Source organism: Cetorhinus maximus, chromosome 2, assembly GCF_964194155.1.
Source record: "Cetorhinus maximus chromosome 2, sCetMax3.hap1.1, whole genome shotgun sequence".
NCBI classification, from domain to species: Eukaryota; Metazoa; Chordata; class Chondrichthyes; order Lamniformes; family Cetorhinidae; genus Cetorhinus; species Cetorhinus maximus.
Window position 1 is genome coordinate 180,361,915 of NC_135880.1, and position 13,924 is coordinate 180,375,838.

General features: G+C 44.6%; 1 protein-coding gene across 1 annotated transcript in view; it reads right to left on the bottom strand.

The window, feature by feature from the left end:
* megf10 (multiple EGF-like-domains 10) overlaps nucleotides 1-13,924 on the bottom strand; it is a 176,436-nt gene that overhangs the window by 103,940 nt on the left and 58,572 nt on the right. The window contains exon 5 of the mRNA XM_078559641.1: nucleotides 2,631-2,723. Coding sequence (XP_078415767.1) covers nucleotides 2,631-2,723 — 93 coding nt within the window. The remainder of the gene's footprint in view (nucleotides 1-2,630; nucleotides 2,724-13,924) is intronic.

The following is a 13,924-nucleotide window of genomic DNA, read 5'->3' on the forward strand; positions in this document are numbered from 1 at the left end:
TTTGCAGCTATTACTGGAATGTTTTTGTATCCTCTATAGTGAAGCCAGAAGCAAAATATTTGTTCCTTTCATCCGCCATTTCCTTATTATCTACTTTTAACTCCACATTCTCACTCTCTAGAGGACCAATACTCACTTTACTCTTTTCCTGTTTAAATACATGTAGAAACTCTTGCTATCATTTTTACATTTCTAACTAGCTTCCTCTCATTCTCTAATTTCTTTCTCCTGATTAACCTTTTAGTCATTCTCTGCCATTCTTTACATTCTGACCAATCATTTGGCCTGCCACTCATCTTTACGCAGTTATATGCTTTTTCCTTAAGTTTGATACTTTGCCTAACTTCTTTAGCTAACCATGGATTGTGGGTCCTCCCTTTAGATTTTTTCTTTATTGTAGGAATATAGTTCTTCTGAGTATTCTGAAATATCCCCTTAAATGTCTGCCACTGCATCTCTATTGATCGATCCCCTAGCCTAGTTCATTTCAGCTAGCTCAGCTTTCATGCCCACATAATTGCCCTCATTTAAGTTTAAAATACTAGTCTTAGACGCAATCTTCTCCTTTTCAAACTGGATGTAAAATTCAATCATATTGTGGTTGCTGCTACCTAGGGGCACCTTTACTCTGAGGTCATTAATTAATCCTGTCAGATCATACAATATCAAGTCTAATACCTGGTTGCTTCCACAACATGCTGCTCTAAGAACCCACCTTGAAAGCATTCTATGAACTCCTCATCTAGGCTACTACTGCCAATCTGATTTGTTCAGTTTACATGTAGATTAAAATCACCCATGATTATTCCCATCTCTTTATCACAAGCACCCAATATTACTTCTTATATACTTTGTCCTACATTGTGGTTACTCTTAGATGAGCTGTAGATCACTCCCACTAGTGAATTTTCCCCCTACTATTTCTAATCTCCACCCAAACCACTTCAACATCCTGATCTCAAGTCACCTCTAACTATTGCACCAATGCCATCCTTGATTAACAGTGCTACCCCTCCACCTTTACAAAATGGAGAATGCAGGCATTGATCCCACTACCCTCTCCCATGCAAAGCAAGCACTCTACCATTTGAGCTAATTCCCCCATAGACTAGACTGTCAGCTTCAATTTTTTGTGCTCATGCCCTGGAGTGGGCTTGAATCCAAAACATTGTGACTCATGGATAAATGAGCCACAGCTGACGATAAAGAAACAAAAAGACCCAAGCTCGAAGTGGAAACCCTACAGTGCCATCAATATAAACAGGTGAGTGTCTGAAAACATCTGTCTTCTGGTTTTATAACAAGAGCAGCTGTTTTGATTCAAGTCAGAAACAAAACGCTTGATATATTTGAATTGCACCACGAGGCATCAAGACAAGATTCATTGCATCCCTCCTTGTAGCAGAAAAGCATCTAAAATCATCCACAGTCCAAGTATCCACACTATTATATAGATATCCAAAGTCTACTCTATGCAGTTATAAGGATAAACAATGGCTGGGATATTCTGGTCCCACCCATGGCAGGAATCATCGCAGGCAGAACGGAAAATTTGATGGACCAGCTAAAGGTCCATTGACTTCGGAAGGGGATTTTTGGTCCCACTCTTTCATTTATTCTGGCTACAGTATTACAGCAAATGAAAATTGGGAGAGAAACTCCAATGACTTTTCCACTACTAATGCCCAGAATTAGCCAGTGCCCGTGTGGCACATTGCCACGTGCATCATACATTAGCTCAGATCATGCTGGAGTAGGGAATCTCGCTGCGTGCCCCATTAGCTGGACCTTTCATCCGTCAACTCGAACACGTTTTGCACTGTAACTTGCTGGGAGTGTGAGCTGATAACGGCTGCAGGAGGGCAACAGGACAACAGGGACCTCAGTGAATGATGGGACCAACATTCTACCTCCTTAACAAATGACATTTAAGGATTTCAAAACAAACGGAGGAACAACAAAGAAGGAAATAGAGCAGCTTTGAGTCAAATCAGATACAGAAAGAAATAAAGAGAGGGAAAAAAAGATTGGATTAAGGAAGGGGGAGAAAAGACAATAAGGAAAGGTAAAAAAGAAGGAATAAATTTGACATTTTAAAATTTCCAAGAACAATTTATCACCTGAAGGAATGAGCCTCCACAGTTTAAATTGTTCCCTTTCTGGGTCAGAGAGGTTGATTGACATTGCATTAACAATTATCACATAGTTAAAAACGGTGCTAAAACTGTTAATTACCAGCTGTAACTTTCTGTAATGGGCAACTAATGTGTAAATCCAACAAGGGGCAGTGAGGCTGAGGATGAGGTGGTGTTTGTGTGAAGCAATTCGGAAAGTAACCAGCAAGTTCTGGAGCTTCACCACTCGCAGAGTATCTCTTCATCCCATGAAATATTTGGCCAATGAGCAATTAATAACAGTTTGTGTAATTAACACACTATTATTTTTCCAGCAAGTATTCAGCCCGTTATTTACAAGCTCCTCTTCTCATTAAATAAATTTCTACATTGCAAAAATAAGTATCAGAATGATATTGTGCACTGGTGAAAATTCTGAATAAAATTGGCTGCACTAACAGGCAGAGAGCCAGAACCAAAAACAGACAAGATGGACATAAGCAGGTGAAATCTTACCACTGGAACAGTTTAGACCTCCCCAGCCGGGCTCACACTGACAGGTGTTGGGAGCGATGCATCTTCCATGGACACATTTCTCAGCACAGTGAGCTGTTTGTGACGGACAAGACACGAAGAGAGAAAGGAGAGAGGAAATTAAAGTTAATAATTTTCACCAACAGCTGCAGATCATTTCAGATGTGCTTCACTGGACAAAAACACCGACTGTTCCTCAGAGCTCAACATGCCTTTGCTAATCGAAAGCTGCAGCAGCCTCCCATAATTTACTTTTCAGCATAAAGGGCCTCAGCTAAAGAAGTTTCCATCTTAAAATCTTAGTTCAAATGTTATGTGCTGTTGGGTAAGGTCTGTTTAGGATATGCGTTTTAACAGAAGGGAGGGAGAGAGAAAGACTTGCATTTATGTAGCGCCTTTCATGACCGCAGGATATTCCAAAAGGCTTTACAGCCAATGAAGTACTAGTGTAGTCACGGTTGTAATGTAGGGAACACAGTGCCAATTTAAGCACAGCATGATCCAACAACCACCTATGTGATAATGACCAGATAATCTGCACTTTTTGTGATACTCATTGAGGGATAAACATTGGCTAAGGCACCAGGGATAACTCCCCTAGCTTTTCTTTGGAATCTTTAACATCCACCAGAGAGGGCAGAAGGGGCACAGTTTGATATCCACTCAGAAAATACAGCACCTCTGACAGTGCAGCACCCCCTCAGTACCACACTAGCAATATCCGCCTGGATTTTATATTTAACTCTTTGGGGTGGGACTTGAACCCACAACCTTCTAATCTAGAGGTGAGAGGACTACTCACTGAGCCACAGACAACACTGTAAAACATTACTTCACCAATACAAATGCCAACTTTAGCAAGAAGCAGGAACAAAGAGCTGATCAAAGTGTGAAGAACAGTTGGAGAACAGAGTGACTTCATGGCTCTTGTTACATCATTGTCACCCAGGCACAGTCATTTCAATATTGCTTTCTGGTTGATTGCAGGATTAAGCCTGGACCTTAGTGAGTTGAATATGCATATCTGCAAGAAATTAAAGGCCATGTCCACACAGCCTAAATTGTCCGGCAGTTTCATTACCGACAACAGATGATATTTTATCATTTGCAGTTCAGTTTGAGGTATCAATCCATTTCACATCACCACCAATCTGTTTGCATTATCTCTCACAATCAATGTATTTTACATTAAGAATGCTCATTTTAATATTCGGTACAAAATAATGAAACGTGTTACAAAACAGGCTAGAAATTGATGAGGACCCAATTTTCATAGAATGGTAGGAACTTACTGCACAGAAGGAGGCCATTTGACCCACGATGCCTGTGCTGGTGCAGACATGCCCGATCCCACACTTCTGCTTTTTGTCTATAACCTGCAACTTCTTCATCCTCGAGTACCTGTCAACGCCCTTTTACTTATGAAATCACCTGCCTTCATCTTTACAGGAAGAGAGCTCTACAGGTCCCGACAACTCTCTGAATGGGAACATTTCTCCTCATCCCCCATCTAGCTCTTTTATCAATGATTTTGAACCTCTCACCTCTGGTCATCGACTCACTCACCGAAGGGAACAGTTTTTCTCGCTCTACTCTATCAAAATCTCTCATTTTGAAAAGCTCACCGCCTCAGGTCACCTCTTAGCCATCTCTGTTCTGAGGAGAACAGCCTTAACTTTACCAATCTCTCCTCATAACTGAAGTCCCCCATCGCTGGGAGCATCCTGGTGAACCTCCTCTGTTCCCTTTCTCAGGGCTTTACATCTTCCCTGAAGTGTGGTGCCCAGAATTGTTCACAATGCTCCAGCTGAGGCCTAACCAGAGATTTATAAATTTCCAGAATGATCTCTTTGCTTTTATGTTCCATGGGCTGCATTTCAGACCCCCTCCCCCACCGGGCATGTGGGGGTGGATGGAGGTGGGCAGTGGTGGGGGCATTTAAATATGTTGGGTTGCTAACCTACCTCCTTCCCACCCAGTTGTGAGGGGGGGGAGAGGGGTGGTGGCTGGTAAGGCACCCACTAGGCCACCTGCCCTTAGGCATATTGAGGCCCTTAAGTGGTCAGTTATTGCCCACTTAAGGACCTCAATGCACCACCACTACCACAATGTGCTAGGCTGTGGAAGGCAAGCAAGAGTGGGAAGGCCAATTCTTCACAAAAATTGGTGAAAAAGGCAGGAAGGGAAGGTGCATCCTTTAGGTTGTGCCCCCGCTGCACCCCTCCCCCCACACTCCCCCACATTCCCCCCCACACCCTACTAAAGATCATGCCCTTCCTTATGTGCCTCCCAACCTGGCCTCCAAAATTCAGCCCCAGCCCCTCATCCACCCCCTCAGGTGTTAATCCCTCCCTGCCTGAAAAGCCCGGGACTTACCCGAGCCCGGTGTCCATGACACTTCTTCATGGGCCTGCTTGTAGCCCCCAGCGGAACCCACGACCGAATTCTGGTGCTGCTGGGACTGCGAGAACTGCCTGGCCAAGCAGATTGGCCGGCAGCTCTCGAGGGTGGGACTTCCTTCTACTGAGAGGCGGAAGTCCGACCCTCAGCTCATTAAGGTCACCTCCAGCATATTATCATTTTGGTAAAAGCAAAAAACTGCGGATGCTGGAAATCCAAAACAAAAACAAAAATACCTGGAAAAACTCAGCAGGTCTGGCAGCATCTGCGGAGAGAAACACAGTTAACGTTTCGAGTCCGAATGACCCTTCAACAGAACTTATCACTTCGGGTTGGCCTTTTTACCGGGGGTGGTGGGGTAAGGGGGGGTGGTGAGCAGTACGCCAACTGTAAAATCCTGTGTGCCAGCCCCATGGCTCTTTTTATAAACCCAAGAACCCATATGCTTTTTTTTAAACCACCTTATCAACTTTTCCAGCCACCTTTAAGCATTTGTGTATATGGACACATAGGTCTCTTTCTCATCTACACTTTTCAAAATGATGCCCTTTGTAGCCTACTGTCTTCCAAAGTGCATCACCCACACTGCCCTGCATTGAATGCCACCTGCCATGTTTCTGCCCATTTCGCCATCCTATCTACGTCAGCATAAAGTTTGCAACTATTTTCACCCAGCTCTGCCCCCAAGGCGTGAGGCTCATTTCCATCATTCTGGCTCAGCGCCTGAGGTTTAAGCAGAGAGTTCTAAGACCAACTGTGAGGCCTCTCGCCTATGTAAATGTTTATGAAATTTAAATTCAACGAATGAATCTGGAATTGAAAGCTGGTCTCGGTGTGGGTGGCCATGAAACTATCATCGATTGTTGTTAAAAACCCATCTGGTTCACTAATGTCCCTTTAGGGAAGGAAATCTGCCGTCCTTACCTGGGTCTGGCTTACATGTGACTCCGGACCCCACAGCGATGTGGTCAACTCTCAACTGCCAATCAAGCCACTCAGTTCAAGGGCAATGTGGGATGGACAACAAAATGCTGGCCTTGCCCGTGATGCCCACATCCCATGAAAAAGAGCAAAAAATGAATGAGGGGATCTAATGCTTGTTTAAGGCGTTTGACAGGAACATCTGAAGAATCTGCTAAGCAATACGGGGTTAGCTATCTTATGGGCCTCCCTGACATTGCCCGCCAGGAACTGGCTCATTTTTGTGCCACCCAACACCCACCCCCACTGCCTTTTCCAGCACAATGGGTGCACGGAGGGCCAATTCCATCCCGTATACTTTAGACAAATATGCAAATGACAACACTGCCCCGGCTTGCAGGCCTGGAGCTACTGCAAAGCATCGCCATCACAGTTTCTAGGAATTAGTTCAGCTCTCTTGTTATTCCAAAAAAGTTGGCACAAAATGCCACTTACTCCAGTGGCATAACTGACCCATCAAAAATATTTTTGTTCAATTACCTCAAACCATGCCAAAAGAAATTACACAATCAATTTTTAAATAAACATGGGCATTCAGGGATGGGCAATAAATACTGGCCTTGTCAGAGACACCCACATCCCATGAAAGAATTTTTTAAAATGAATGCGGTTGTATAGCAAAGGATACGGATTTAGACTAAGAAAACCTTAATTTTAAAACTTAACTTTGCACCCTCTCTGGTACTGTGGGTTACTCAGCTGATCACTTGCGTGTGATAGGATGTGGCTTCATTTCTCATGATTCTGATGAAGAGTCTTGCAATCTCAAGCATGCTTCCCAGTGAGAAGAGGGAATAGGTGACATGTTTTGTTGCAACAAGGAAAAATTGGAGGATGAACAACCACAACAACTTGCCTTAAACATCCCAAGGTTCTTCATAGGAGTATTATCAAACAACTCTGACACCAAGCCACATAAGGAGATATTAGGACAAATAAAAGAGAGATTTGTATTTATATAGTGCCTTTCACAATCTCAAGACATATGCTTTGCAGCGAATTAAATACTTTTGAAGCATATTCACTGCTGTCGTGCCAATTTGCCAATTAGGGCACAGCAAGCTCCAAGAAACAGCAGTACAATAATGACCAGATAATCTTTTTTTCTTCAGCGATGTTGGGGACAACACCTGGGATAATTTTCCTGTTCTTCTTCAAAATGGTGGCCAGGTGGCCATCTTTTATGTCCTCCTGAGAGGGCAGGCAGGGCTTCTGTTTAACGTCTCACCCAGAAGATGGCATCGCTAATGATACTCCCTCAGTAGAGCACTGGGAGTATCAGCCTAGATTTTTCTGCTCAAGTCTCTGGAGTGGGACTTGAATTCGCAATCCTCTGACTCAGAGGCAAGAGCCAAGTAGTGTCCTTCAGCGCTGTGACCATTCTATGACCCAACACTGCTTGAGAATGTGGTGGATTCCATTCTGGCTTTCAAAACTGAATTAGATAAATAATTGAAGAGAAAAAATTTGCAGGGCTATGGGTAAAGGGAAAGAGAGTTTGATGAGATGAGTTGCTCTTGCGAAGGGCCAACACGGATGCTATAGGTCATAGAGTCATACAGCACAGAAACAGGCCCTTCGGCCCATCGTGTCCGTGCCGGCCATCAAGCACTTATCTATTCTAATCCCATTTTCCAGCACTTGGCCCCTAGCCCTGTATGTCATGGCGTTTCAAGTGCTCACCTAAATACTTCTTAAATGTTGTGAGGGTTCCTGCCTCTACCAAACTCTCAGGCAGTGTGGTCCAGATTCCAAACACCCTCTGGGTGAAAAAACTTTTCCTCAAATCCCCTCTAGACCTCCTGCCCCTTACCTTAAATCTATGCCCCCTGTTGATTGACACCTCTGCTAAGGAGAAAAATTTCTTCCTATCTACTCTATCTGTACCCCTCATAATTTTGTATACCTCTATCAGGTCCCCCCTCAGCCTTCTCTGCTCTAAGGAAAACAACCCTAGCCTATCCAGTCTCTCTTCATAGCTGAAATACTCCAGCCCAGGCAACATCCTGGTGAATCTCCTCTGCATTCTCTCCAGTGCAATCACATCCTTCCTATAGTGTGGCGGCCAGAACTGCACACAGTACTCCAGCTGTGGCCTAACTAGACTTTCCTTTATCTTATAAAAACAAAAAGCTAAAAGCTACTGCGGATGCTGGAAATCAAAAACAAAAACAGAATTACCTGGAAAAACTCAGCAGGTCTGGCAGCATCGGCGGAGAAGAAATCAGTTAACGTTTCGAGCCTTCATGGCCCTTCGGCAGAACTGAAGCATAGTTAGGAGAAGGGAGAAATATAAACTGGTTTAGGAGGGGGGGGGGGGGGGGGGAAGAGAGACGTTGAGGGTGTGGTGATTGTGGAGATAAGCAGTGATAGGCACAGACAAAAGGGTCAAAGAGGTGTTGAAGGTGGTGATATTTGTCTAAGAAAAGTGCTAATTAAGAATGGAAGACAGGATATTCAAAGTACAGCTCTAGTGGGGGTGGGGTGGAAAGACTAACAAGGTTTTAGTTTTAGATTTAAAAATAATGGAAATAGGTGGGGAAAGAAGAATCTATATAAATTATTGAAAAAAAAGGGGGGGAGAAACGGGGTGGGGATGGGGGGAGGGGGAGTTTAAGATCTAAAGTTGTTGAATTCAATATTCAGTCCGGAAGGCTGTAAAGTGCCTAGTTGGAAGATGAGGTGCTGTTCCTCCAGTTTGCGTTGGGCTTCACTGGAACAATGCAGCAAGCCAAGGACAGACATGTGGGCAAGAGAGCAGGGTGGAGTGTTAAAATGGCAAGCGACAGGGAGGTTTGGGTCTTTCTTGCGGACAGACCGCAGGTGTTCCGCAAAACGGTCGCCCAGTTTGCGTTTGGTCTCTCCAATGTAGAGGAGACCGCATTGGGAGCAACGAATGCAGTAGACTAAGTTAGGGGAAATGCAAGTGAAATGCTGCTTCACTTGAAAGGAGTGTTTGGGCCCTTGGACGGTGAGGAGAGAGGAAATGAAGGGGCAGGTGTTACATCTTCTGCGTGGGCATGGGGAGGTGCCATAAGTGGGGGTTGAGGAGTAGGGGGTGATGGAGGAGTGGACCAGGGTGTCCCGGAGGGAAAAAATAAAAGGTGTGGCTATGGGTACCCGCATGGGCCCCAGCTATGCCGGTCTCTTTATGGGGTATGTGGAACATTCCTTGTTCCAGTCCTACTCCGGCCCCCTCCCACAACTCTTTCTCCGGTACATCGATGATTACTTCGGTGCTGCTTCATGCTCTCGTCGGGACCTGGAAAAATTTATTAATTTTGCTTCCAATCTCCACCCCTCCATCATTTTCACATGGTCCATCTCTGACACTTCTCTTCCCTTCCTTGACCTCTCTGTCTCAATTTCTGATGATAGACTGTCCACCAATATCCATTACAAGCCTACCGACTCCCACAGCTACCTCGACTACAGCGCCTCACACCCCGCTTCTTGTAAAGACTCCATCCCATTCTCTCAGTTCCTTCGCCTCCGTCGCATCTGTTCTGATGACGTTACCTTCAAAAACAGCTCCTCTGACATGTCCTCCTTCCTTAACCGAGGTTTTCCATCCACGGTCGTTGACAGGGCCCTCAACCGTGTCCGGCCCATATCCCGCGCATCCTCCCTCACGCCTTCTCCTCCTTCCCAGAAACATGATAGGGTCCCCCTTGTCCTCACTTATCACCCCACCAGCCTCCGCATTCAAAGGATCATCCTCCGCCATTTCCGCCAACTCCAGCATGATGCCACCACCAAACACATCTTCCCTTCACCCCCCCTGACGGCATTCCATAGGGATCGTTCCCTCCGGGACACCCTGGTCCACTCCTCCATCACCCCCTACTCCTCAACCCCCACTTATGGCACCTCCCCATGCCCACGCAGGAGATGCAACACCTGCCCCTTCACTTCCTCTCTCCTCACCGTCCAAGGGCCCAAACACTCCTTTCAAGTGAAGCAGCATTTCACTTGCATTTCCCCTAACTTAGTCTACTGCATTCGTTGCTCCCAATGCGGTCTCCTCTACATTGGAGAGACCAAACGCAAACTGGGCGACCGTTTTGCGGAACACCTGCGGTCTGTCCGCAAGAAAGATCCAAACCTCCCTGTCGCTTGCCATTTTAACACTCCACCCTGCCCTCTTGCCCACATGTCTGTCCTTGGCTTGCTGCATTGTTCCAGTGAAGCCGAACGCAAACTGGAGGAACAGCACCTCATCTTCCGACTAGGCACTTTACAGCCTTCCGGGCTGAATATTGAATTCAACAACTTTAGATCTTAAACTCCCCCTCCCCCCATTCCCACCCCGTTTCTCCCCCCCTTTTTTTTTTCAATAATTTATATAGATTCTTCTTTCCCCACCTATTTCCATTATTTTTAAATCTAAAACTAAAACCTTGTTAGTCTTTCCACCCCACCCCCACTAGAGCTGTACTTTGAATATCCTGTCTTCCATTCTTAATTAGCACTTTTCTTAGACAAATGTCACCACCTTCAACACCTCTTTGACCCTTTTGTCTGTGCCTATCACTGCTTATCTGCACAATCACCACACCCTCAACGTCTCTCTTCCCCCCCCCCCCCTCCTAAACCAGTTTATATTTCTCCCTTCTCCTAACTATGCTTCAGTTCTGCCGAAGGGCCATGAAGGCTCGAAACGTTAACTGATTTCTTCTCCGCCGATGCTGCCAGACCGGCTGAGTTTTTCCAGGTAATTCTGTTTTTGTTTCCTTTATCTTGCCTGCCAGTGTTCTTTCTTGCCCCCTCTTCGCTCTCCTAATCACTTTTTTAAGTACCCCCCAACACTTTCTATACTCCTCTAAGGCTTCTGCTGTTTTCAGCCCTCTGTATCTGCCGTAAGCCTCCTTTTGTTCCCTTATCCAATCCTCTATATCCCTTGACATCCAGGACTTGTTGGTCCTGAGCTCTCACTATTTCCTTTTTGAATGACTCCCACTGGTCTGATGTAGACTTTCCTACAAGTAGCTGCTCCCAGTCCACTTTGGCCAGATCCTGTCTTATCATATTGAAATCGGCCTTCCCCCAATTCAGGGCCTATGTTTCCAGTCCATCTTTGTCCTTTTCCATAATTACCTTAAATCTTACAGAGTTATGGTCACTATCCCTGAAATACTCTCCCACTGACTCTTCTACCATTTTCCCAGCTTCATTCCCTAAGATTAGGTCCAGTACTGCCCCTTCTCTTGTAGGACTTTCTACGTGCTGGCTCAAAAAGCTCTCCTGGATGCACTTTAAGAATTCCGCTGCCTCTAAGCCTTTCACACTAAGATTATCCCAGTTAATACTGGGGAAGTTGAAAACTCTTACTATTATTACCCTATTATTTTTACACTTCTCTGAGATTTGCCTACATATCTGCTCCTCTGACTGGCCTCCCTCTGTGGTGCAACCATTAGAAGAGTGTGAACAAATCACCCAAGGCAAAGTCTTGGTCCAAGCAGGTAGTTTTGAACATCTTAGAGGAGGAGAATGAGGTAGAGAGGTGGGAAGGTATAAGGAAGAGGATTCCAGAGCTTAGACCTAGGCAGTTGAAGGCAATGGTGGAGCAAATGTTATGTGCAAGAGGTCAGAATTGGGGGAATGCAGAGGCACCAGAGGGTTGTAGAGCTGGAAGAGATTGCAGGATAGGGGTGGAGGTGGGGACCGAGGTCATGGAGGGATTTGAACACAAGGATGAGAATCTTAAATTTGAGGCATTGATGCACTGGGAGGCAAGATGGATCAGCGATGCAGGTGAACTGAACTTAGTGCAAGAGAGGAAAATTCTGTGGAGCTGTTACTCACTTCCTCACATTTGGATACAAAGGGACAGGCACTGAAGGAGGCCTGATACCACATCAAGTTACCCACTCAGCTAACTACCTAGCAAAGGGGCAAATTGGTGGGGAAGTGGCAAAAATGATGTGAAGCAAAAGAAAATTAGAGAAATTTTAAGTAGAAAAATACAGTCTGGAGGATAATGACACACACAGCACAAATCTTCACTTTTATATTGCTGGATGAGAAAATAACAACGTCTAAAAGGAAGCTATTCTGGTATTGCTGGGCTTTATTTCTGAATCCGAGCTCTTTTATTTCGGTTGTGGGGGGTTAGGTGACTCAAAGAGCTCGGATTCCTTATTCTCAGCATGCAAATCAATCATTGTAGCTATAATACAATAATTATACATTCTGATCACACAAGCGGCTACAGCACAAGCAAGTTTGGCCCACAATATTAATAAGACACATTTGTTTTTGCACTTATAAAATCTCTGTGCAGTTTATTCCAAATATGTTATTTTTAAAAAAAATTATATTGGGGTGTCATCTCCGAATTAACAGAATTCCTTTCACATCGCTTGACGTACCTTAGCATTTTTCTACTTATTCCTCTCACTGCAAAGTAGGGTTTTATAGAAATGAAGATTATTCAGTCTTCATAAAAGTTAACAAACAGTTTCGGAAGTACAATGGCAATGGGACAAGTTACAAGCTGAAATAAAGGACGTGACTGCAAACTTTAGGTAAACTTTGAGTTGTTGGCCTTGGTGCAAATGCCAAACTCAATTAATTTACAAAAAAAAAGGAAAAGTAATGAATTTGAAAAATGTTGTCCATCACAACAGATTCAAGAATATTTACAAGATGTGAGGAAATAAGGAAATGGCAGAGCCTGTGATTGGACACTTTCTCCCCTTTGTGACTGGACAGGAATACAATGACAATTTCCCAAAATTGGAGACATCTGCCGGCTTTTTAATCACGATTGTCAATCTCCAAAAGAGCCAGCAAGACTCATCCAAAAACTGAAATGTTCTCATGGACCTCAGTGGAATCGTAGAATGATTACAGCACAGGAGAGCATTCAGCCAATGAGAGCTTTCCTTGCAGTGTGATATAGGAATGTGATAGAATACTCCCCATTTGCCTGGATGAGTGCAGCTCCAACAACACTCAAGATGCTTGACACCACCCAGGACAAAGCAGCCCACTTGATTGGCAACCCTTCCACAAACATTCCCTCCCTCCACTACTTACGCACAGTAGCAGCAGTGTGTACCATCTACAAGATACACTACAGGAATTCACCGAGGCCCCTTTAGACAACACCTTCCAAACCCACGACCACTACCATCTAGAAGGACAAGGGCAGCAGATAGTTGGGAGCACCATCACCTGGAATTTCCCCTCCAAGTCACTCAGCATCCTGACTTGGAAATATATCGCCGTTCCTTCACTGTCACTGGGTCAAAATCCTGGAACTCCCTTCCTAATAGCACTATGGGTGTACCTACACCACAATGACTGCAGCAGTTCAAGAAGGCAGCTCACCACCACCTTCTCAACTCCACTACAAACCTTCCTCCGGCCCAAAAAATACCCATTAACTATTACTCTGTTTCCTATCCCTCAGCCAATTTTGCATCCGTGTTGCTACTGTCCCTTTTATTCCATGGCCTATAACTTTCCTCACAAGTCTGCTGTGAGGCACTGTATCGAACGCCTTTTGGAAGTCCATATACATCACATCAAAGGTCTTACCCTCATCAACCATCTCTGTTACCTCTTCAAAAAACTCCGGCAAGTTAGTTAGACATGATTGTCCTTTAACAAATCCATGACGGCTCCTCCGAATCAATCCACATTTTTCCATGTAACTATTAATTCTATCCCGAATAATTGTTTCTAGAAGTTTCCCCACCACCGAAGTGAAATAGGGTGGGACGAGGCTGGAGTAGAATATAAACACAGGTACAGACTAGTTGGGCTGAAAGGCCTGTTCCTGTGCTGTACATTCTTTGTAATTTTGAGAAATAACTAAGTATAATTACTACACAGACGAAAATGTTCCTCTAGACATAGGTAATAGCAAAAAAAAATGTTCATGG